The sequence below is a fragment of the Diorhabda sublineata genome, chromosome 2, assembly GCF_026230105.1.
Source record: "Diorhabda sublineata isolate icDioSubl1.1 chromosome 2, icDioSubl1.1, whole genome shotgun sequence".
Lineage (NCBI taxonomy): Eukaryota > Metazoa > Arthropoda > Insecta > Coleoptera > Chrysomelidae > Diorhabda > Diorhabda sublineata.
Window position 1 is genome coordinate 29753569 of NC_079475.1, and position 27347 is coordinate 29780915.

At 31.9% G+C, this 27347-nt stretch overlaps 2 protein-coding genes across 6 annotated transcripts in view; one reads left to right on the top strand and one right to left on the bottom strand.

The window, feature by feature from the left end:
- LOC130452756 (alpha-catulin) overlaps positions 1-27347 on the bottom strand; it is a 298775-nt gene that overhangs the window by 116675 nt on the left and 154753 nt on the right. Inside the window, exon 1 of one of the 5 annotated variants that reach the window (XM_056792179.1) lies at positions 1024-1078. The exons of the other annotated variants lie outside the window; for them this stretch is intronic. The gene's annotated coding sequence lies outside the window, so the exon portion shown is untranslated. Of the gene's footprint in view, positions 1-1023; positions 1079-27347 lie in introns of those variants that run through there. 5 annotated transcript variants of the gene reach the window in all.
- LOC130452757 (gamma-interferon-inducible lysosomal thiol reductase-like) lies at positions 15724-26509 on the top strand. The gene is made up of 4 exons (XM_056792180.1): positions 15724-15990; positions 19950-20096; positions 24423-24605; positions 26176-26509. The coding sequence occupies exons 1-4, from the start codon at positions 15928-15930 to the stop codon at positions 26452-26454; spliced, it is 672 nt and encodes a 223-aa protein (XP_056648158.1). The 5' UTR covers positions 15724-15927; the 3' UTR covers positions 26455-26509.

Here is a 27347-nt window from a genome sequence, read left to right on the forward strand (position 1 = left end):
TCCCATTCCAGGATTTTAATATACATTATATTATGGCTGAGCTTTCTCCGATACAGCAATATTCTTCTTTGCACCTTTATGGCCTATCTCTTGCCATCAATAATTGTTCTTATACTTTTCTTGTTTTAGTTGTTTCAGCTCTCCATATTTGGGTTTCCTTGGTATTTAAGCAACTTTTTTGACTTGTTTTGCCACTTTATTTTCCAGAGTCGAGTAAGTTTCCTAATAGCAGTTTGCTTCGCTGGGCTTCTTAACTATTGTCATGTATCTATGACGGAAATAAGCATTTCCCGGTTTGTTACCTGTCTGTTAAAATCTTCCAATACATGGAGGTAATTCTCTGATATCACAATAAATTTGATCATTGTCTAAAACTGTGTATAAGTTAGTGCACATTGATGCTTCTGTTCAATTCCTCAGCTATGTTACTATGTTTTTACATAGTATTTAATATCATCGCAGAACTCTGTAAAAGGCATTGTTTTACAAGCAAATAGAGGTAGGTAGGTGTGTTGCTCTCTTGAAACTAGTAGTGAACAACATGTTGGTGGTTCCGTTTATTATATCAGTTATAGGTCGACCACTCTTGGCCTTCTCGTCTCTATGACGCTCTTTTGCTAGTGTGGATTGTATATTTAAACTGATTCGTTTGTTATTATGTATGTCAGTTATTTCATCGAATGTGAAGTTCGTTCATTTATCCGGTACAGAAAACTTCGTTTTGCTAGAATTCATCGACAGCTTGTTGAAGAATGGTAAAGATAGTGAAGATTTGACACTTGTTGAGGAAATTTCCCAAAATAGATATAAGTTTCAAGATCATATTTTTATGCTTGAAAAATGATGAAAACTGAAAACAACCAATAATAACTGTTCAAATGGTCAAGCAGAAGAATTTTTTGATGATAGGATCCAAAATCTGTACCTGATTTGAAAAATTTTCGAATATTTTTAACGACTATGTTCAAATGTAGAAAAATGTTCATATTTTAGTTGCATACTCCACTAAAAAACGGATCTTACCTAAAAAATGGCCCTCGAGTATTGAACAGTTCTATATACTCCTCTATGGTGGCTGTGTCTTTGGTTTCAATTATTTCGTTTGGTATCCTATCCTGTTTCTGAGGTATTTCTACCAAGTTTCTTCCGAAAGTTTTTCAGTTGTATCGTTTAGTTCGTATCATGTTTTAAGCTCCCTAACAATCTCCAAATGACTGCCTATTTTAGCCAGTATTCTTTTCTAATCTTTCGTACCTTGGCATTGTTCTTCTCTTTATATCACTTCATTATCATCAGTTGATATATTGTAAGTAACTACAAAAAAATATGGCGTTTTGAATGAAAAGAAATTGGATTGGTACGTCAGTAATGGTATAACAGTTTGTAACATTCTTTTGTATCACTTTATAATAATATATTTCCACTGAAATATTCTATTTCCACAAGAAGGGTTTATAGAAAGGGCACATTCACATAAAACATTCTCAGGGGAGATATAAGCTAAATATAGATGGCTTAAATGGCTCAATTTGCCTCTATAAAACAAAATCCTGCCAAGCATTTTAAACACTGATTATTCGTGACCAACATATTATAATCCCCTTTTCAGATTAACGGTACGTTTTCGAAGCCTTATTTTTGATATTTTATTACTTGCTACTATTGTCATTTGAGAACATTAAAGGTGAAATATTAATGTTATTGGATATGTATTGAAAAATATAACTAAAAAGTGTATGGAATTTGTAGTTATGTGAATGGTAAATAAATACATATTTATCAGTGCAACGTATTTCAAGGCAAACAATCTTACAATAACAGCCACCATAGTAACGGCCATATTAGAAAAACAAACAGAGGGACAACATTTATAATATCTTGCATACTTGTCCGAAAGAAATACCATTCTTTAAACTCTGTATTTATGTGTGTTAATCGATTTAGGCCCCCACCCCAGTAGATTGTTAATTTATTTGACCCAATGGTTAGAGATCTGTCCAATTTGTTTTGTTAGCGTATTCCATTTTACCTTTATTTCGTAAAAGTGTCTGGGGTATTTTAAAAAAATATCCTATGGCATTTAGTAGACTTTTACCATAATGAGAATACATTTTATTATCATCGTAAAATTTGAATGGTAATGAGATATGAACTTATTCAGTTTTTATTTATGACTTAATTCTTTAAGATAGTGGTGTTGTGCTATTTTTTTACCGGAACGCATATATATAATTATATAGACAGGGCCGATCCTGGGAAGGCGGTCGCTCTGTGCGATCTCATGTCCCAAATTTGACATTTGACGACCCCAGCTATCTCACGCAATTTCAATTTTTGATTAGATATAACCCATTTTTGGACTTTTTTGATGTATCTAGAGTATCCACCTCAATTGAACGACCAGAACGTTCACCACCATTGGTGTGCGTACGACATTTAAATTCAGCGAACCAATAACAAATGGTTCTTTTTGAAGAGGTAGAGTCCGGATAACACTTTTGAAACCAATGCTGAGCCTGTACAGTTTTTAACAAGAAGTAATGATTTTTTTTGAATTCAATGTTTTGAAAATAACAAAAGTAGCTTCATTTAAATGGCTGTCATTTTTTTCTGACCAAACGAAATGTGACTTCATAAACGTCTTATGGATTTGACAATGGCAGCATCATCTGTGTGTTAGTCACACGAATTATTGAGTGATGTAAAAATTTTTTCAACTAATACGGAGAAAAATACACTGAATATGTTTGTAAGAAGAACATTTTTATTTTCTAGAAAAATGTTTCGAAGTGGTTTGGTTCAATTTCAAATCTATCAAGATTATATTACACAATTGGAGCTGTCTCCAAACCACGACGATATATATGGCTGCAAATATTTCACCTGAATCGAGAATTGGAAAAACAAAATAAGAAATGATGCCGATATCAGAAGGAATTTCAGATACAACATAAATTTCAAATTGAATTCAAAGTCCCGTCTTGTAATTTTAACTGAAAATGGAATATTGTGTTCCATCATTTATATAGATAATAAATTAATGTTATCCCTCTTCACATTGTTTTAGCTCTAGTTGGCAAGCTCAATACCGAACAAAGTCATTTATACGCTTATTCCGTCTAACAATGGAATTCATAATAAATGTGATCAATTCTGTACAACAGAATTTTCCACGATAGAATTTTTTATTATTCCGTTTCGACGTTTGTACGATTTGTGAAATGGATTTGGTTGAATAGAGAGAATAAAAAAGGAATAATGGTGGGAGATAAACTTTCGATGTTAGAAAATTGAATTTACAAATTCACTGAAAATTCCAACAACCTGTAAATAATATTTCTGATAAAAGAATCAATTCTTAAGAAAAAATTATAGATTGAGTATTCACTAACGTGCCTTGAAAGAAATAACCCGAATAGAAGAACAGATTAATCTTTCTTTTTTTAGAACCCGGCGGTCTGTTGATGTCTTTACCCTGTTGGCGTGTCAGAATATCAAGTATTCTAGACACTTATGCATTTTAACCAACCTCTATTTAACGTTTGTTCACTTGTAGTGTATTCACATTCTTAAATCAACTTGGGCAAAATCTAACGGACGGTTTCATAATTCCACCCTAACTGGCACTTTAACTAAAGGTTAACTCATAATCGATTTGTAACGGTCTCTTGAGTAAAGGCTCCTTTAAGACGTTAAAAGAGGTGGACAAAACCCTGTCCATTTCCAATGTGTCGTTAGAAGAAGAAACAAAATGAAACGTAGAAGTTTATTTTGTCGATAACGTTTCTTTTAGCTTGATGTTTGGTGGCGTGCTGTTGTGTTCTATATTTGCCAATTTAATTCTTCAACTCACTTTTTATTTTCAAATATTCTATGATTAATTATTTTTATCATTTTAATCGTAAATATCATGATTGATGCACAATTTTCACCTCTACGACGTTCCTTGTTCTTATAATAGATTATTGTGTAAGTTCTCAGCGTTTGTATTCACGTTTCCCAATTTTTTCGTGAACTATTTTTGAATGCGATATCCGCTGTCACCCACTAAAATATGTCTTCCAAAGTGTCTTTCCTCAAACCACAGAACATACCCGAGGAAGAAATGCAAACTTAGTTGTTATGCAGTGGAAACAACTTGACGGATTTTCAATGCTATTGACCTCAATGATACGTCGCAGAACTAATTTACTTTCGCGGTTCATTTAAATTTCACAACACAGAATATCAACTGTATTCTATGTTATTTATTTCCATCCAGTTCTAATTTCACAGTTTCCTGAATTCACGATAAAAAACATCTTAGAGCGGGGACAAAGTTATTTACAATATAATATTTGCATACATTTTCGACGAAACCAAGGAAAATTAGTAGGCATTATTGCAATATAACTTTTAAATGAAAACAAAAACGAAAACTCACAAAATACAAATTTTTCTAACAAAGTGTAATATGTGAATAAGTACTAACCAGAAATATTAAATGATTTTGGAATTTAACAAAAAAAAAATATGCAGAAGATCTGTCTACCAGCATATGTCAAAATGAGCAAATATTGATAACAGAGATACATAAGATATCACAGAAATTTAGTAGTAAAATGACTAAACTATATCAATTTATCATAGTTGAAATAAAAGGTTGTAGATACTTCTTTTTTATAGAAAAAAACAAAAGTTTTATCCTGTATAGTCGTTTTGCAGTACCTTGTCAAAGAATATTTCTTAACTGTGAATTTATGAATTCTTTCGTTAAATTATTTAAATTTTTTTCCATGTACTTAAATGTTCCAATTTCACACATCTTCTTCAATGCCTTTAACTGCTATCTTATTCTTCAAACTTTTTCTCACTTTTGATATTTTGGCTATTCCAATAAACTTGATACATAACCATTTCTCTAGGTGTTGAATTGTCCTCATTAGTTCCAGCTACAGTTAAAACATCCGATTTTTGTTCGTCAAAACTACTAATTTCTTCTGTAACAATGGAATCTGAAAACTCACTGGAAAACTCCAATCGCTCTTCTACAGGTAAAGATAATAAGGCATGAATACTCGAACTATAAACTTGATGCTCTTCTAAGATCATATTAGTGTTTACTATACTTGTATTCACAGCATTTGAATGTCCTTGGTTCAATATACAGTCCTATACAGTCTTTGATCTTTGGCATAACTGTGATCTTCATAAATGGAAGTAGACAATGAAGGCAGATGAGAGTTGGGAATAGATAGGATACCTTCATACTCCAAATTTTCACACAAATGATAATTTTTTGTTTGAGGATTGTATTTTACGAAACTCTTCCCATTTAGAACACATATCGAGAAATTATTTGGGAAATAGAAACAAATATTTATTTATTTCGACAACTGACATTGACAGTAATGACATATTTTTATTACACTAGCGCCACGCTTGGTAAGTGGTAGAACTAAATTTGTATTGCTGAAATTTAGATGCAAGTTGATCTTCTTATTGGGTATGTTTTATGCCTTAAACAACAAACAACTTTCTCAAAGCACTGTTATTCAATATTGTCCGGTCGTGAACAGAATCTGGCCAACCAGCTACAATATAATTTATAACTTTAACTAGCTAAGTTCATTTTGTTGGTTCTGTTGCGCATGATGAGCAGGTTAATGTAAATTATTACAAATTATGACATTGCAAAGCACATAATGTTTTTTTGGCTTGCGATTTCTCTTTTCTCGGAGAAATGCACAAGAACTCTTCTTCTTCGTTGTCTGGTATTTGAGGCCCTTTTATGCTCTCAGTTTTCTTAACTCTTTGAGCCACTTCTTTTGGTAAATGCCTTATTAAAGCACGAGTAGTGTGAATAGACTTGAAAGTTAAATTACTAGGACATTGACAAATTCTTGAATTTTCATCTGGGAATTTCAACATAAGGTTCATGAGCCCTTACCTTCAACCATCACAGATGATAGAAGTAATCTCACATATAAAAAATCATCGTTTGGATTTTTTTAAAGCATATGTGATTTTAATTGTTTTACACGACCTGACTCATAACTATTACTCCCCCTCAATATTCTACTCACCTCTTTATCATTCAATATACTGTTCATACATTATCATGCATGTTACTTATAATTGAATCATTAATCAAAATTAGATTTCTGGTTGTTATGAAATGCAGTCATTTCTGAAATTTGAACTAAGGAATATTTCCACGTTTTTGTTAAAATTTGACTTAGGTATCACCCAATTTTTATATTTCTTACCAATGCATTCAAAAATGAAGACGAGGAAACTGATGAAGAAAAAATATGGGCGTAAGGATATAAAATCTGTACAAACTTATTGTTTTATTTCAATTATATGTATTTTACTCTATGAAACAATACTACACTATAATTACATATTTTATATAACTTAATCAGCACACAGTCGACTCGCTTTCCTAATTTTTGTTTTTAAATGTTGCCGGAGTGTTCTCAAAATTTTTTTTTCAATTTTTCATGTCTAGTTGCTTCCAATTATACGTTTCGTTTCAAATTTGGCCAAGAACGATCAATCGGTCTTTTGGTACACATTAAAAATATTCCTAGACTTCTCAATAAATGGAATATTCATATCTGCAAAAACATCATTTGCAGTAGTTGCCATATCTGGCCAAAACCCAAAATTTTCTTCAGGATGCTTTTTCTTAATGAACTGCATCAGTCTATATCTAATGCACTCTTTTTTACATATATTTTGGCGGTTACAGACTTTCGAGTTGAACTTTTTGTGTATTTTGAAATACAATTCTGAATTTACTTTCTCGCCTGTCTGTCAATAATATATCTCATTATTCGCCGTTTCACTGCCGTCGAAAGTAAAATATGATTCGTCGTCGATAATTATTTCCAAACCTTCAGTTGTAGTTGTCACTGAGGGTTCTAAGTTTTGATTTTTGTTCCATTTATTGCTTCTCAGAATATTTGGGTGCCAATTTTCTTGATTTTTCATCTACATTCTGTTCCTAGAGAATATTGTTTACATATTTCTTATCAATTTTGAATTTTCTGCCTCCGAGATTTCCATGAGCCGCCTAAATTTAAGCTTTTCTCTTCTTTTTTGGTATTTTTTCTTGCTTTTGTGCCTGGTTCTGACTTTCTTTCAATTGAACTCCGATAAATATCATCATTGTTTGTCTTCCAATCTTGTTTTGTTCATAAAACTTGACAATTATTTTACGTCCTCCATTCTATTTTAAAACTTACTTGAAACTAAACTTCTACAGAGACGTAATGTCTATACGTGAGACATTTGACAATTGCTAAATTACGAGAAACAATTAATAACATTTTCAGTAATCACCTGCTTAATAAGCTGTTTAAAAATGTACAGATTTTTTGTCTCCACACCCTTAGTTTTCGACTTATTGAATGACATTAGTGAGGAAAACGAAAGAATACGGGTGTAGATTCTGACAATATCGATCAAAAGAAACGTAATGTTAGATAATTATAAATATGTTTTTTGTATTCAATTAAAATTTAAAATACATGGTTTATAATAAATTTTAATTTACACTCGAAAGTTTGGTTTATAATAAGTGGATGAAAAAATGTTTTTTGAGATTGAAAAAAAGATAAGCGCAATATTTAAGAGTAGAATAAATGTCAGTAAGTTTGGAAAAAACCATTTAAAATAAGATAGAAGGGTTGTTTTTCTGTTATGCAGACAAATTATCGAGCGACCTGAACACTTTTTTGGATCCTTTGATTTCAATATGATTATGTGATTTGCAACGGTACCTCCCGGACTATTGGACTGAGAATTAAATCAATGTTTTGGAAGATCGGAATAAATCTGAATTCTATAATTTAGAAGTGATTGATTATGACACTTTTGGCTTATATTATGCAAACAACGGAATATTCCAGATTTTTATTCTATATACATAAAAAGTAATACTTATATCAAGCTTTTGCTTTTAAAGGACTCACTATAAATCAAAAAATTCATTCTAAAATCATATCAAATACGCTTATAAAATTCAGATTTATTAATTATTCTTTGTTATAAGTTACAGCCTATTTTAAACCCAATAACAATAATAATTTTGTACCAGGGATTGGTAAACTTTTATTATACTATTGTATAATGGAAGGAAGTACCTGGCCTGACCTAGAGATGGCGGTAGTTGCTTCAAAAATAAGACTGAATTAGAAAGAGCACAATCTATACAGCATATTTTTCAAATTTGAAGACGCCATGTTGTTTAGTATGTATTTGGCAGCCATTTATAGTGAACGTTTTCAGTTAATTTGTAAACATGGAAAATATTGGTCATCGTTATGTGATAGAATATTTTTATTTGAAAGGTCTTAACCCAATACCAACCAATATGACCAATATGAAATCTGAACTAGTTCTACTCTGGATGAGACTGCTTCCTCGTCATCGACAGTAAAATATTGGGTAGCAGAGTTTAAACGAGGCCGTACGACCTACGAAGACCAGCATTGCAGTGTCCGATCAAATGAGATGACGACTCCAAAACTGTTGAGGAAAATCCTCAAAGCGATCTTGCATGATCGTCGACTGAAAGTGCGCGAGCTAGCAGACAAAGTAGGCATTTCAAAAAGTGTGATATATCGCATATTAACTTAATTTGGCTTTGAAAAAGCTGTACGCAAGATGGGTGCCGAGTTTGCTCACAATGGAACACAAACAGCGTTGTATAGATGTCCATCAAGTGTTTGGCAATGTTTCACAGAAATACAACCAAATTTTTGCGCCGTTTCATAACCATGGATGAAATGTGAGTGCATTATTTTTTACCCAAAATAAAAGAACAATCAAAACAATGGACTGAAATAGGTGAACCCGCTGCTAAGAAGGCAAAGACCGTTCCAGCTGCAGGTAAGGCCATAGCGTCGGTTTTTTGGGATGAAAGTGGGATAATTTTCATTGAACATTTTGAAAAAGGAAAAACTATCAAATGCGATTATTATGCGAACTTATTGCAACGAATGAAGGAATCAAGTAAAAATGGCTGAATTTAGCAAACAAGGGAAAAACCTTGTTGCATCGTTTCAGCGAAGAAATCAAACAAAAACTGCTGAATTTGGCTAGAAAGAAACTGTTGTATTATAAAGACAATGCAGCAGCTAACACATCCGTTATTATAATGGCCAAAATTAAAATTAAAGTTTGAATTGCTACCTCATGCGTGTATGGAGTTAGTTGTTGTCTTCAGACAGTAAAATTATGAGTGTTAGTGTATGGTAGTAAGCAGTGTGTTTAGAGTAAAATTAACTTAGTGCGAAAGAACTTCAACAACGTTTAATACTGTTAATACTGTTAATAATACAACATCATAATTCATTTATCGGAATGGTATATATTCACGATGAATTCATGGATCTAAGTGTGAGTAGTACTGGGTAATCACATTTGCCGTGACCCTCATTTAATGCTGCAAAGCCGCAGAACTGAAAGTTTTCTTCACCATTAACATTCCACAAAAGCTAACCAGCAGTGCATGGTCCACACTTCGAACTTGGCTTTTATTTTTTAGTATACGCCAAACAAGTCATTGTTACATAAAATGAGCTGATACATGCGATCATAAGATGCCAGAAATACACATCGCTTGCAAAAATTTACCCAATAAGATTGCTTCTCCTTCTATCCTCTCCAAACCTGGAGACCATGATGCCCCCCCGAGTGTACCTGAACCTAATGGCGGGAGATATTGGATACTGAATTTACCTGATGTGGCCCACCCCCAATCCCTTGAGAACAGAAGCTCCTTTATGTAACAATGTTATGTTCCAAGTAAAGCGTATTTTTTTAAATTTTTATTTGTTATTTCCCTTCCCTACCTGTTGTTGATTTTGATTCTCAACTTCTGTTTTCATATCAGTAATAATAATTTCATAAGATTTTGTTAGCGTCAAAATAGATGTGCGACTAAGTCCTTATCATAAATAACAGCTCAAGCAGTTATTAGAATCAAAACAATCAAATGCCTAACCAAGTTACGTCATCTTCAAATTTTCAAAGTTTAACGATTGTTATCTTAATGCTAGACTTCGACGCTTGCATCTAGATTTATAGAAATATCTTGAGCTACATCATTTCCTCCGACAAAACCAAGAAATAGATCACCAATGTATTTCACAATAGCTATTAGGTTCTTTTTTAGTTCCATCAGGTGTAAGAGTAGATATTGTTCATAATTTATAATTTATTATTTATTTAAACATAAAAATTTTGCTATGAGAGGAGTGAAAATATACTTTTATAATGAAAATGGGACTCAAAAATGAAAACTGAACAAGGTGAAATTATCATTTTGTAGGTTACTGTTTATCGTAGTAGTACGATATAAAAGCGGCATAATATCATATGTGCGGCACTGGCAAATGGAATAAATTCGACGAAAAATAAATGAAATAAATATACAGGGTGTGTCGTGTTACAATGGCCACTAACAACTTTCTTATTTTATATTCAGATCCCTTGTTTATTATTTATTTTTTAATCAGACAATACAGAATTTATGCATAATGTCCAATAGCTCTATCTTCAACTGTTTCGGAAATATTGTGACTTTTTACAACAATCATCATTAAACAAAGAAAATTATCGTATTTCACAAATCCGACACATTACACTAAATATTTATTTCCTATTTAGCTCTTTATATTGAGAAAGTATGCAAAATATATTCCCGCGTGCTTTTCTACTGATATCAATAAAAAAAATACAATACAAGTTTTGTTTATAGGCTTAGCAACTTGTTGTTTGCCTGCATGAGAGTAGGGATCAAAACCACTCAGTGTTGTTCGAATTTCATTAACTGTACATAATAATAAGAGAAAAATTATTGATTCAGGAGATAGCACACGGACACAAATGGAAGTTGCTTGCATATTTCACGAGTTTGATAATGTAAGACAGATAAAAAAATGTTGTCAATGCAATGATAAGAAATTGGATTGAGTGAAATGATTGAGTTTCAAGTGAACCTACATAATCTTGGTCGTAAACCCACACATCCATTTTTCGAATATTAAAATGAAATAAAATGCGTCCCTATAAAATGATACCAGCTCAGGATCTATTAGAAGATTTCTATAGGATAACGTATTTTTATGAACGAATGATGGCAATTTTAGATAACAATGTGATTGAATTAGAAGATATTTTGTTTTCTGATGAAAGCACATTTACATTTCACAGTCATGTTAATTTGGTCTAATGAGAATCCTCTCTGGATGAGAGAACATACGCAGTATTTAGAATTGCTCCATAATAATGTGCCAATGCCAATAATGTCATTCTTTACATTCTGAATACACTTTTCACACGACCACTACACCAGTCAAGAAATGATCAGTATGACTTATTAGTTTTTTAGTGTAATGTAGCGATATGCGTAATTCTTAATTTTCGTGATAAATAGGAAAACAAGGAATATTTCTGAAACATTTGAAGATAGGTACAGGACATTGAATATTTTTTTTTGAAAAAATGCGTAATTAAAAATACAAATTGTTGTATCCACGCGTTTTTCCCAAAATTATTTATTTCTCCGGTTGGCAATTTCACACCTAATATTAGCATTTTCGTCTCTCAGTAACATAATGAAACTAAAATGTGTTCATAAAACTTGAAAATTCATGGTAAACCAATGCTTTTCTCATCTTTACCAGTCAAAAAGTAGGTACTGATATGGTGAATATATGGAATTTTAACAAAGGCAAGAAAAACATGGATGTGGAAAGTATGGAATATTAAGGTTCCCATTCTTAGATGTAGAAAAAAATCAGCTTGAAAAGAGAGAACACTTGGTAACTAGGAAACTAGGTGAAAGGAAATCAGGAAATTACAGACCTCCAGATTTTAACTGAAGATCTTCCAGTACATATTCACATTACCACCCATTTTTTCTCGCAACTCGATTAATTCAACATAAGTTTTATCGACGGGTGGTTGTCAGTTTCAATGAGATAATACAAATAATTTTCGAGAATCCAAAGCTTATTTTTCCCTTTCAAATCTTTTGTTAAACTCGATCCATTTCACAGATCGTACAAACTTTGAACCGAAATAATAAAAACTTTTTTCGTGAAAAATTCTGTCGTACCGATTTGATCAACTTCATCAGAAATCCCATTGTTAGGCGAAATAAGGGTATAAATGACTGTTTGTTATTATTCACGCAAAGTAAAGCTAAAATAATAGGAGGAAAGGAATAACATCAATTTATTATCCATTTAAACAACAAGAAGTCAGAACCTCATTTACAGTTGTAATTTAAAGATTGATATTTTTTGTTGTATGTAAAATTTCTCCTGATATAGCTATCCTTTTCATTCCCTTTTTCAAATTTTCGATTTCAGTGAAATATTTGAAACAGTATTTTTCGTCGCGATTTTTAAGAAATCTGCACCCCACAACAGAACACTACTTTGATGTAATATATTCTTAATTGGATCCAACCAACTAAGAAGTTTTTTAGATATTTTACATAAATATTCATTAAATTATTCGAATACGTTAACAAAATTGATCATCTCAATATAAAGAAGGGATCTTCTCTGATAGTAACAATAATTTAAAATGTTATGAAATATTTAAACATAATAATCTCCATTTATTGTAGAATCAAATACGTTTAAATATTCTCCAATAAATCCAGTCCTAACCTAACCAATATGGTCAATAATAAGGTGCTTCAGCGATAGCTTTTAAATATTTCAATAAATCTACAATGGAATAGCTTTTCTGTTTTTAACATCATAAAATGATTTCTTCGTTTCACGTAGAGTACGTAAGAAAACAGTAACATTCTTGAGCCGGGTTGTCACTCCGCGAAATTGTTTCACGAAACGAGTCTCGCTTTCGTACTCACCCCGAAACTTGTTTCGCGAGTATGTTTCGAAGTAAACCAACGCTAGTCGGTTTTCGATCGCACATCAAAGTGATTTGCCTTCCGTATTGTTCACAGTCTATACGTGCACTATGGGTTTCGCGTGAAAAATGGATCAGGGTGCACTCGGTGTCATTGTCTCGCGTGAAAAATGGATCAGGGTGCACTCGGTGTCATTGTCTCGCACAAACTGATGGCTCAAGTTATTTTCGCCTAGAACCCGAAACGTTTCGTCCAGTCGACCGAAGATATTTTCGCGAAACAGTTTAGCGCAGTGACAACCCGGCTTTATGAATATTTTGTTCTCGTTCGACGTCCTTCAAATACATTTTCCATCATGGTTCTTCCTTTTTTGAATTTCTGTCGGTATCTGGTTCATTATTATTCATTTTTCTAATGTTTATTATTTGTATACAAATTCAATGAATAGCCAATTACTGACAATTAAAAGAAGCAGAAGTAAAAACGCATTACATTACTGTTACAGACAATTCCGGTGATTGCTTCATTAACTATGTATCAGCGCTCCTCAGAATAAAATCAAAGAAATTAATTATGAATGATAGTATCGACTTCGTACATTATCTGTCGCTAGAAAAAGGCAAAAACTACAACCATGCAGGTAACAACGTTTGATAAATTTAAGTAAAGACCAGTCAAATTATTGAATATGTGGGGAATAATATTTTTTCAATTTTCTAGTTTCGTTTATTTTTCGTTTCCTCTCATCTTTATCACGTAGAATACATTTTAAGAGGGGTCATAGAATAAGTAGCCGAAAAGCGCGCGGGATTCGGTTGCTTAGAACACGTGGGCACTGATGTTTGAGGATATACTATAAATCCGAAAGACGCAAGGGTCCCAGAAAAGACCTATTTTGTTTAAAGACGTAAAGACGACGGATTGCTTAAATCTGGGACTTAGATGTGTGGATAAACCATTACTTTATTTGGTTAAGTCCATATTTCTATTGTTCTTTCTTTTGTTGTTTTTATAGTTAAGGTTTTTTTATGAGATAAACTTTTCATCTAACCTACCGACTCTTTTATTCCCTAGATAACAAGAACTAAATTCGAATCCCACAGAAATATTTTGATAAAAGAAAAAGATTTTCGAAAATTGTATGTAGTAAAAAACATTTTACTACATGGTCCAAAAAATATTGTAAGTTTATCAGTTTTTAGTGAAAGTTATTTTGAAGCGTCCGAAATATACATATCACAAATTTTTCGACATTTATTTTCGGTAAGGGTGAAGAAACAAATGGTGTGATTTAATTGGAATAATAATAATTTGAAATTCTTCGCTGATCTTTTAGAGTTAAGGTGGCTCGAGCATAAGGAATGAAAATCGCAGCCTCAAAAAATCATAAGCAGCTGAAAATTATGAGTTTATAAATAATCATGAATGTTTTTTCAAATGCTTCGAAATTTCTTTCATAGCGAAGTTATATATCTTTAAGAAGTCTGAGGATGTTCTTATCATGTCCAGAAACGACATTAAACTGGTCGTTGGTCTTCTGACAGAGAAATGTTTCGTCAAATACCACCTTTATAAGTATGATAGAGGATGTTAACTGAAAATTTGTTGAGCAATTCATAGAGACAGAAGATCATCTATACTGCGAATGCCGTTTCCATTTCAGCAAGGGATTAGATACTTCGAAGGAGTAGTGATAACACCTTGGGAGGTAGGAAAAAACTCCAGGAAAATAGCATCTTCTTGAAAGAGGTTACGTAGTTTAAATTTTAAAATACTGCGAAGCAAATTATTATCAAGTCAGAAAGTTTAAAACAAACTATAACACTGACCTCAATGGTTAAAAATAAAATTTCGTAATTAATAGCAGAAAAAATTTTTTTAAGTCACAATTTTTTAATGAGTTATAATTATTCGAAGCTACAATTGTCATCTCCTAAAAAATGTAATAATGTTCTATAAAAAAAATTATATGTATACAACATACGAACTCTTATTAAATTCAATTGGTACAGTCTTGAAAATGGAAGATTATCCACTTAGTATTTGATACTTTCGAAACTTTTAACGGCATTGTATTTGAAGAAAAAAAGCACTTTCATCTAAATTGTTTCTTTACTTTCCCTCTAAAAACATCAAAGAATACTGCACCATCATAAAGTGACAGTAAACTTTTAGTTTTCCGGGATGGGCGACCTCTAAAGGAGGGATATCAACTGGCTGCCAAATAAATCCTGATTCAGCTCCGTGGGTATTTTTTATAAAGTTACTTTGTAGAGCCCAGCACATAAATGAGTTTCTCTATCTGTTGTTGCATAAGATAAGTTTCACGTATCTATCTTTTTATTAGACGTATAAGTGTGTGCAGATATTCTCAAATATATACTACATTGAAAAAAAAACGTTTTTGCAAACAATTTACGGGTTGCGGAATGAGGACTCAAAATAAAACTACCCAAGAGTTTTTTCAAATGCCAACGTTTCGATCTTTTATTTGATCTTTATCAAGCCTAAAAACATTGCAAACATTAGCAAATTTTGGAATTCCTAGTACATTTAATCCTCAGATACAAAATTCATTCAACTAATATCAGACCCTCACTTACTTTTATTCATTATAACTAGTTAGCAAACCTAGGTATTCGATAAAAACAACAACCAAAATTCTAAAATCAATTAAACGGGAACAACTACGAAAGTATTTTCAGTAGCTCCTAATAAATATACCAACTATTCACTTCCATACAAATTATTATAATAATTATTTTGGTTTTCATACTTGTAAAGTACGTATGCCAATGAATCTCACATATCAATGAATTTGATACAGATCACGTAGACTTAAAAAACAGTTTAGCTATATAGTCGTCAACCATTTATATTAACGTTCAATGAATTTTGCGTACTTATCAACTTTAATATTCATTTCTACATTATTTTGATATCTCCAGACCACTTGAAAGTATGTGATTTGATATAAATTCATTGAAAAATCGTTGATAATATTACAACCTTTGTTGCACACAATATTTCAATAATAAAACAATATGTTTTTCACAAAAAATTTATGTTTCTTAGTTTGTGCTTTCTGTATTGGATTCAGTATACAGGTAACAACTTAATATTATTTCACTAAATCGGTTTCTATCGTAAATTGATTCCAATATATTACAATACATATATTACAATATATTATAATTTATTTACAGTTACTTCATGTTATAACTCAGATTCTGTACAAGAACAAACAGTATTTACACTAAATAAACTCAAAAATGAGATGATTTATTAAGTGGCAATGAAAAAATTTCCAAACTATAAACGCTACCTACAAACAATCACTTAATCTTAACTACTCTTTCAACAATTCATCCAATAATTGTTGTTTCTTACTGTAAAGTCGAGATTGCCATCTGAAGCGCATTGGGGTAAAACAAGAAGACCTTCATTAATTTCACCGTTTTGTATTTAAACTTCTCTCCAGTTAATTTATATTCGAATAAGACGTTATACTAATGAGGGTGACGAGTCGACTAATTACAACTCCATCAATACATTTCATATATTTTCAAATTAAACACGTTCAGCAACTAAATTACACGAGGAATCAATTGTCGCCAGTTACATTACTTTAGTTTTACTAGTGAGCGAACAAAGCAGCAACAAAAAACAGAATCGCATCGAATGAAACTGGACTGTCGAGTCTGTTTATTGCAAACAGTTGTGATGCATTTTATGTATTTGTCAGCTTATTTTGATGACTACGAATTTTAAAAGAAATTGATGGGTTTGTTTAGAAACGCTGGATAAATGTCGATAATTATAAAGAGGGACACATTTTAATTATGCAGATATCTGTCAACGCTTTCCTTCTACTAATTACCTGCATTGATTTTAAATAGGGAATGTACCATATGTGGCACAACGATTAATTTCGATACAAAACACTCAGACATCTAGCTCTCTTCTTTTAAGGCATTTCTAAGATACTAAAAGTGTCCGAATTATCTAATATTGCAAAGAAAGTTACGTAAAACGATAAGAAGATATGAAGATGGACAGAGATAATAATGTCAACATACCAAAGCTTGAAAAATTAGAGGACCAACATAATTAAACTTACAAGATACCAAGCGCGGATCCAGGGGGGGTCATGGGGGTACCAAGCGCGGATCCAAGGAGTCGTGGAGAGGGTCATGACCACCCCTCCTAAACCCTGATTAATTAACTTGGTTTTTTGTTTCTTATAAAAGGGCGTAAATAGGAATATGTAAAATTATTTTATTTCATTATTTTATATTATTTTACACCGTGAATAAAGGCAGCCAATACCCCCAAATATTTCGAATACCAAAACAATACCTAATAAAACAAAAATAAAATGCTCAAGAAATTTAAGACTAAGAAGTAGAAGAATCTGACATAAACTAATTAGTATGAATGTAAAAACAACGTAATTAACTTATATTTTGTGGGTAAGGGGCTTTAAATGCCATGTCTTTGGGGGAGGACTCGTCCTAATACTAATGACCCCCCTTTGTCACTCTGGATCCAACCTTGCAAGATACTTATCAAATCTGTAATCTCCACAGCAATACGACGAAAAAGACATAGCCTTCTAGATAAAATAACCAATTTAATGGAGCTCCACAACAGCGATATCAATTTAAAGGCTAGTAATAAAAAATTACTTGGAGAACCCTTACGATCCACTATCGGAGCAAAGAGTTTGGAATCTAAAGTAATGCAGTACATCCTAGCAATATAAAATATCATTAGGAAGCAGTAAACACTTAACCAAAAATCAGCAGCCATATGAGCAGTAATCCCCAACAAAAATTGCCAACTCATTTAGATCTTCACAATGGTAACCACTCATCATTTCATTTCAAACAATTATAAGGTATTTTTTGGTAATATTCAAAAATTCGGTAGGTTTCAAGATCGAAACTTTTAGAATAATAGACGCTATAACACAGAATTGAAACCAAGCACGGAAATTTTGGAAACCTCAGAAACAACGAAACAAAATAAGATTTACATTGAAAAAGTTAACGGAATCTATTTTTATGACCCGAACGGATATTAAGATAGAAGTATTTACGACAGTGCTATCAAATCTCTCCAAGTGTTTTCATGATAGTATCAAATATGAGATTTTTATTTTAACCTTCATCTTCCAAAATTATTTACAATACTATTGCACATACCCACATTTAAAGAATTCCGTAAGAACGAAAATTTCAATTTGTACCTCTATAAACTCAAAAATACATTCAATAGTTTCATAGGTTTTGATAATCTCAAATTTCTACAAGCCAAACTCGATTTTCCAGACTCTGAACTCATCATAGACAATTCTATACCACCTATGCAAGAAGGTAACAGAGCCCAATTATATTCAATTCGAATCACAAAACATCACCCAGGTCTAAATACCTGATAAAGAATCCCAAGGTGCCATCACACGTAAATAAGAGAAACAAGGAGTTACTATTAAAGATATTACAGACGAGATTATAAAATAAAAGTGACAGGTCTAGTTAGAAGATCAGAAATCGATTTAACCGATTATAATTTTTTATCTCCTGCGAATATATTATCATTATATAGAGCATATCTCATAAATAACGTCGGTCCATCGGATTCTATGGTTTCAACCCAACGTTCAGAGACGTTTGAAATTTTGGTAACATCATTCTTTGGATTTAGATGCAAAAAATTGTCGCAATGCATTTTAAATATCTCCTTTGGATTAAAATTTTTCCTAAGATTTTCGCTATAGATCTGAATAAATAATAATCCGACTGCGCAAGGTCCGGATTAAATGCTAGATGTGGTAGGAGTTCAATACCTCCAAGTTCTCCGAACTCGGAATTCACTATATCGGCAGTGATATCTGGACTATCTGGATGATTTTGAAGTACACTAAACCTTTATAATTCCACCAGATACACAACAAGACTTTCCGCTCCACTCGACATCTCTTTGCAACCGGTTCTGGCAATCTATTTTTTATCGCAAGTAGCACTGCGTCTAATAAAATGATCATCTTTCGACAGGACAATGAGATTTCGTTTAGACCTCGGTTAATTCATCTAGCACTATTCGACCACTTTTATAGATCTTATCGATGTATGATATTTTATAAGATTCAAGGGAGTCCAATATCTTATGCAGATGGGCGGCCTGAGCACTAACGATCTTGAAGAGTCTAATATCTACTATTTTCCACTATTAACACGATTAATCCAACGCTTAATTGCTCGCTCATTAACTCTTTCTTTCAATTTCTTTCTTTCTCTTCAATTTCACACATGTACTTTCCTACCACGACTGCTTTATTTTCAATAGTGTCTTTACAATATAGGAATTTCATATTTACCGCACTATTTACTATAAAAACGTACTGCGACATCAGAAAAAGAAGAGAGAAAGATGGAAAGTAGAATTAGCTACTAGTTTTAACAAGTTACGTCATGTTTAATTTGAGACGTATCATATACGAAAACCGACATTATCTACTTATAAGACACCCTCGGTAGATTATCCAATTTCTAACACTACAGACATCTTGGGTAAATTAAAAATTCAATACTTCTCCACACTTAACGTCGTCAGCGGGTTCCACCATATACAAATAGAAGAAGAAGATATTCTCAAACACATTTGGTATATTCCATATTCAAAAATAAGGTATTGAGAACCAGCAAAGAAGGAATTCACGAATGACAAACATCTGTATCGTATAAACGGGTCTCTTTAAAAAAAATCAACGTATTTCTGCAATGCCTTAGAAAGTATCTAAGAGATACTGTCAAATATCAAGTTGGATTGTCTTCTGTTTTTGGAATTTTGGAAACCAGTTCTTAATTCCTATTTAGGATACAATGAGATAGATACTACCATTGTCCGATAAAATATTCTTGTTGGATTCACCCAGATTGTTGAAATATAATGTAAATGTAATATTGAAAGTTAAAACGAATATTTAAGAAAAAATTGTTTCTGTATTATTAATGCCTATTTAGTATCTACATTGAATCCAAAATCGATGAATTGATTCCAGGATCCAGTGAAGTTAGAACTTTATTATGAAGGTTTATGCCCCTATTGTCATGAATTCATAGCACAGCAGTTATACCCGACATACGAAGCTCTAGGTGCTGATGCAGATTCAACTATTTTGATCGATCTGATACCATATGGAAACGCTGTAAGTATTTCACCACTCATTTGAATGATGCAATTGCAGGATAAATCCATATTTTCAAATTCATATCAAGCCAGTATTAATTGCGGCGTATTTTATAAATACCGCCATAACATCTCCAAAGTTTATCAAAACAAGAGCACAAGAAAGTTTCTGCTGGAAAAGGTAGTTAGCTACTTTTTGAATATACAAGAGAGACTATCATGAATAAAATGTCTTTGATGGCGTTTGAAAGATAGTTTTAGAGGTTTTTAACAAACTGGGTACTTTTTCTGTTTTAGTCATGAACCTCTGTAACGTTCAATAGTCGCCTGACTAAAAATAATTCACAAGTATTTGGAGAAAAATAATATTCGGAACTAAATCACAAATGAATAAAAATCACTCAACATTCATGTACTCGTCTAATATTAATATTATTGAAAATCATACCCAATGGCAATAGTACGTTCGGGCCACATTACAGTCCTTTCTTTATTTCTGACAATCTAAATGGCTAAAGTTGAAATTTCACATGTGGAAAGTAAAATATTTTTTCAATATAATGATGCACACCAACTTTTCTGTACCGGTCTGATAATATCAGAATTACTTTTATGATCGACAGATCTAAACAATAGGACATTCTGTTTCTGGTACCAATATTCAAGTTTGAGAATGTCAGTTGTTGACTTCAAATGTTGCGAATTATTTGAAAATAGATTCTACCACTGTAAGTAAGTTAATAATGATCATTTTGAATAATCCATACATTAAATTAAATGTTTCATGTAGTAAAAGTAATTTCTATAAGCAATTCTGCATTTGTGAAATACCCTTCACTCTACATAAAATATAAATAACCAGCAGATGAAAAAATGTCAGCATAACGACCATTTAAAGACCAACATCAAGACCACAAATAATTTTTCGGTTTTTTTTATCCATAAGTCATAAACTATTCAATATTATCATCACAACTTTTCCACAGGCCTGTTACTGATATTGCCGAATATTTTGCAACAACTAATAAGACTTGAAGACAATAATCAAACTCATTATTTATATGACTATCACGTTTTTTTTTCTAAATATTTCTACTTAATTCCTATTTTTAAACGTGCATCCACTTTTGTAGGTCTTTTTCTATACAAAAACAAAGTTTTCAACTTTTTCCTGTTGCAAGCAAACCAAAACATAAGTATTTTTTTAAAAAACTTATTTTTATAATGATAAAAATCTATTTCAGACACAGTAAAAAGATATAGTAATATGATGAGAGGGCATTTGACAGGAAAAATTGTTTAGTTTATAATAAAAATATTTCATTTTATACAATATTTCCTTAGTAAAGTTTTGCAGAATATGTATTTGCCACTGCTATCACCTCTTCATTTTTTTGAAACACCTAAATAAATAAGAAAAGATTATACATTTGGAATTTCAAAACGGTGGAAATGTCTTTATTATCGACAAAAACAGTTTTTTCTTTCTTCGGAGCACGTTTCTCAGATCAAATCCATTGTTCTTAACACTATTTTTGTTTTGGAGTATAATGATCTTTTACTATCGTCAGGAAAATTTACTTAGAGTAAGTTTGAAGATATCCAAACATACCTGTTAGGTTGAAATATCTACTTCATCGGCTAGCTATAGAACAAATTCTATTAGTCATTATAGGTAGAGTTACAATGGAGGAAGAATCCTGTTCAGCATAAGCCTCTTCTATGAGCATATAACCACTCACAAATCATTCCATAAAACGTAGCACATTCAAAATAATATTTACGTAATTTCTTCTAGGTTACTATAATTGTTTTTTCGTGTAGAATGTAACTTTATATCAAAATTCTAAACATGTTTCCCTTTATGAGTGCTAAAACTTATTTATCCATCAGATCACATGAAAATATAATTATCGTAACTAAAGTAACCTATGAAAAGTCCAGTTTCCATCAAACTGATATCTTATTTTCTCAATTAACATATAAAGTTTCTGTAGAGAACTATACACTGAATTACCTAGGACAGTATGTTCGCTTTTTCAATTCTATTATAAAGATGCGGCTAAAAGTATCTGATATCATAACGATTATGATATTCAAAGAAATATCATACGATAGATAAACGAATTAATTAATGAATGTGGCAATAGAATCAATATCCAATTCATAGTTGTCTAAAAATAACATTCGTTACACCTGGACGAGAAAATACGATGAAATGTTTGAATAGAAAATTAGACAGACACTAATTAACAACGAAATCTATAATATATCTAAAAAATATCTGAAAGATATTTCATAGATTGTACGTAGATATTTATCATCTCTTATCTGATCTTATTTATACTCTCTTATCTGTTCTAGCAATATTTTTATTTAACAAACCTTAAACAATATTCAAATGGGTTGAAGGACTTATATATAAAGATAAATGATTCAATAGATCTTCTCTCTATAAACCCTCATAGCAATAATGCGTGGCATTAAAAGTATTTCTAAGACAAATTAGCTTTTTTCCGAATCTACTTTTGCTATTACGATTATAAAGATCATTACACGTTACAGTGCCTTATATACCTATACCTTATAGTATAAGTATAATTTTTCAATGGATTCACAATACCGACAAATATGTTTGGTTTAATAGACATCATTAGTTTGTGAAGAATCTCATTTCATCTAATCTAAATATTCACTATTCCACCAATGTAATCAGATATAGTCATTATCGACATTATTATCAATTTCCATCGATCGTAATTGTTGGATCAAGTATCGTATATAATGATAACTCGTCCAGATGGTTATGTACATAATGTATTTTGAAATGTATACTGTTTGATAGAGAATGCTTTCCAAAATTGGAAAATTGCGTTGGAACTATCAACATTTTCAATTGTAACATCGATATTATTTTCTAATAATTCAACAAAATGACAGTTCCTTCAAAACCTATGGAGATGAGTTCCCAATTCGGAACTAAGTTGCCTTGTATTTAGAGTAAGATAATAATACACAGCAGCATGTACGTTTACTTTAATACTTTGTGAATAAGCTTCTCTCGCTTCTTGTGCTCTACACATTAATGTTTTTTATACAAGATTTGCATGATACAAATGCCTAACTTTATTGGTTTTTTTTTTCAAAATCAAATCAACATATAAAATAGTAGGGTCGTAAATCCAGTTACCACTCGGCATAGCAAAACCAAATCACAGTGATTACCGTAAATATAGGAATACGCAAATTATCAATAAATAACAGATACAAATGAACGAGTTGTATTTTCTTGCCAATTGGATCATAGATCGTATCAAAACGCTTTGACCCATGCTAGCAGCCATGCGTGTCTCCAAAAACCCATGGTCTGTGGGAAAGTCTACCACCATTTAATTCCATGGCAATATTTCCTTCCATTGTCCGTTGACGACCTCGTCTGTATTCTTGGAATGAGAAACCGAAACGGTCCCTCAAGGCAGTGAAGCTTTAGGGTAATGTTAATTTGATGGAAGAATCAAGTACTGAAATTTGTCTTTATTAGAGAGGTCTTTATCTTGGTCTATACTGAAAAACTGTGACTTAAATTGCAATCTCCTGGAAAATATTACTGTTATAGGGCCCTAACTGAAGTTTAAGTAACTTGATTCTAGTCCTTCCCTCACTTCACTAAAGACAACCGCTCGCCCATGTTGCATCAACGATCTAAACCGAGACTTGATATTTGAACTCCTAATCATCACAGCTCTCCATGTAATCCACGAAGACCTTATCGAACACAATTGTAATCATTTTAAGCAGCTCAGCAAGGATTTTTTTATTGGACTGCACTAACTCACGGAATTTATTTCCAAGAAGTTCAAAATGACCATTTATATCAACTAGATCAACAAGGACGCGTTAACGGACGAAAGGCCGGCTTGTTACAAGATGTCTAAACGACAGAGCCAAACACACAGCTTTGTAAAATGAACGATTCTGTCAGCAAAAAACTGGAATATATAATTTACAATCTACGAGGTTAGTAGTAGTAAATTGAGGATTTTTACGTGTTTAGTTACTAGATAAACAGATTTCCCCACTATTGTTTTTTGAAAAAACTGAACTGTGGCTAGTTCAATATTTTCTTTAATCGAAATATTGCGAAGCATGCAGAAATATTATATTACATTGATATTTTATATTATTAATGAATGTTGTTTGTTGTTTCAAGTGAATTGTAAAGCAATATTTGTTTGCTACTTGTAGATAAGTCGAATTATAATACATAGTCTTTGCTTAAAGTACTTTGTTTTTATCCATCAATTGAGAATTAATGCAAATTATCAAACTATTTAATGTATTTCAGGATTATGTGATAAATGATAATGGAACAGTAGAATTTACTTGTCAACATGGCGAAAGAGAATGCCTTTTAAACAGAATACATGCCTGCGCCATTAATCAAAACACCACTCAAGCCAAAATGATTGGATTTATATACTGTAGCAATAACAGATCGGAAGAAGATGCTTTGGAAGTCGCTAGTGAAGTAAGTGTGGATTCAAGGAAAATCAACTTCCTTAGGTTTGATGAATTGACAATATATTTGCTAAATTACATTATTATTAATTATTTCAATCAAAAATTCATCACAGGTTCACAAGAATTGTGCATCACATATTGTTATTAGATCATGAAAACTAATCATGTGTGTGTGAATATTGTGATCACTAAACTATCTCCTTTTATGGCTATTATTCTATGAAATTATTCAATCTTCATTGATGTTTCATTTAAAAGAGGTTGGTATAATGGCACATTCCTTAACAACACTTACTAAGTCATAGATATTTTAAAATGATCTTCGATGATGCACCTATTCCAGAAGTTATCTCATAGATAATAATCTAAAGGACCGAGATGGAGGGATTCCCTTCTCGAAAATTTGTCGTTAAGTTATTCTCTAACTTATATTTAACAAGTTACTCCCGTGTTGAAAAAGTGTTCATTTTGTTAATGAAAAAGAGTAGTTCAATTGATTATTATTCAAAATGGCAAACGAGATGTTTACGTTAAACGTTTAGAATTAGAGTTTCAGTTGACCCGCTAGTACCACCGACTGTTTTTCGAATTTATACTCTAGTTGAGGTGAAACAGTTTACTAAGTATTTATATGCTGTGGGTAATATTTTTTTATAATATTTTATATACAGCAGCAAACTACTTTTTGAAAAATCAGTTATTGTTGAAAATATTGTTTGTCGACAAATTTCTAATTTAGTCGGACAAATATTTGATAATTAAATTCAACAATGTAAGTTGATAACAATCAAAGAGTTTTCCATTGTACGGACATTTCAGATATCGGTTTATATGTTACTTCTCTAGAGTCTCGTTGGATAATGGTCTAGAGTCTAGACCATTATCCAACGTGAGAGAAAACATTTCACGCATAAATATTATACCAAGACAATTCATGATGGCTTAAAACGGCGAAATGTGTGCAACTGCGGCGGGCCATATAGACAACGTTAATTGAAAAGTTGAGAGTGTCTCAGCATTAAGGTTACATGAAGTTTTTTATTTAATAGTTTATAGTCGTTCTATTCTGCGAATGAAAAATCTAACATAGAATTTTGTCGCTTTTAGCAGCGAACTCTTTTTGATAGCATCTAATACTATCCTTAGATTTTCTTTAGTATAATTACCACGATTTAAGTTTTTCCTGATATACTTTGGCAATAAAACGAAGGTACGCCTATCTGGGAAGAAATAAATAAATGGCCATTTATTTCTAGAAATTAGGTGGCCACCTCTAACGAATGCTAGACTACCAACGTGCAAAATAAAATCCACCTTTGAAAGGAATTTAAATGTCAGAATTATCAAATTGAAGTCGTACTTAATATGTTAAAATATCTGCTGAATTTATTTCTGCACGTTCACACTTGTTACTACATTGAAAAGGCTAATTAATTTTGCAATAATAATATAATATTTCTAGTTTTTGATTGCTATAATGTTTAATTGACGTGACTGAAAGCACTTTAGTTGGGTAGGACACGTAATATTTTCATAAAATCGTGAACTTCTACTAATACTTTTTTTTCCAATTTTAGTGTGCCAACGAAATCGGATTATCATTTGATGACATCAGTTCCTGTGTATCTAGTACGCTATCTGACAATCTTTTACTAGCTTACGCTAAAAGACAAGAGAAACTGAATCCGCCATTGGAATATGTACCCAACATTAGATTCAATGGTGTTTTTGATGAGAATCTTGAAAACAAAGCAAGGCAAGATTGTCTAGCTACAATATGTGGTTTAATTAAAGAATCCAAACCGAAAGCTTGTGACAGCGTTAGCAAGAGTTTCCGTGGACGTTCATCTCAATAGAAAATATCTTCAAATAATTGTTAGATATTTAAGCAATTAAATTGAAATAAGAATATTTTCATATTGTATTTCTTTAACCACTAAACATAGCGATAAAAGGTATTGAGTAAATAACGCATATACAAATTTATAAGACCTATAATTACATAAGCAGGGAGAACTCGAGCGGACACAACACAACAACGAAGTACATGAAGGAGATTGAAGGAGTGAGTCTAAGATATCGAATAAAAAGCAAAATCATAAGAGAAAATATGAATATATAGAATATAGTACGATTCACGAGATCGAGACGACGATAATGGAGAGACCACTTCGACAGAATGATGGAAGATCTATGGGCTAAATGGGCAAAGGATGAGAAACGAACTTCAAGGAGACCTCTCGGCCGACATTTCTCTATAAGAGGCTCAATAGCAGAAGAAAAAAGAGGAAGTCTTAAGAAGAGAAAAAGCAGAAGAAGAAGCTGCTTAGCTAACAAGCAGAGAATGGGCCGAGAAAAAGATACAAATATTGAAGAATATGAACTAAATAGAATTGGTTCAAAAAAGAGTCACTACCATATATCGGTATAACTAATTGTTATTTTGTTAATTTCTTTCGTTATTCTAACTTTCAAATCAGCAATATTGTCTGGTCTATTAAAATATACTTTAGAAATAATCAGGTATTTTCAAATCTATCCTGCTTAAAATCAGGAAAAATCTTTGTAGATACTAAAATATTAGTCAAAAAGCCAAATAAACAATTGATATGAATCTAGTAGGCTCCTGTCATTTAGGTATTTAAAATTAATAAAAGACGTCAGTATAATATTTGTGCGTGTATTAAATTTAGTTCTGGCTCATTTGTCCGAGACTCAAAGAATAGACATTTCAATTATGATTGGTTGA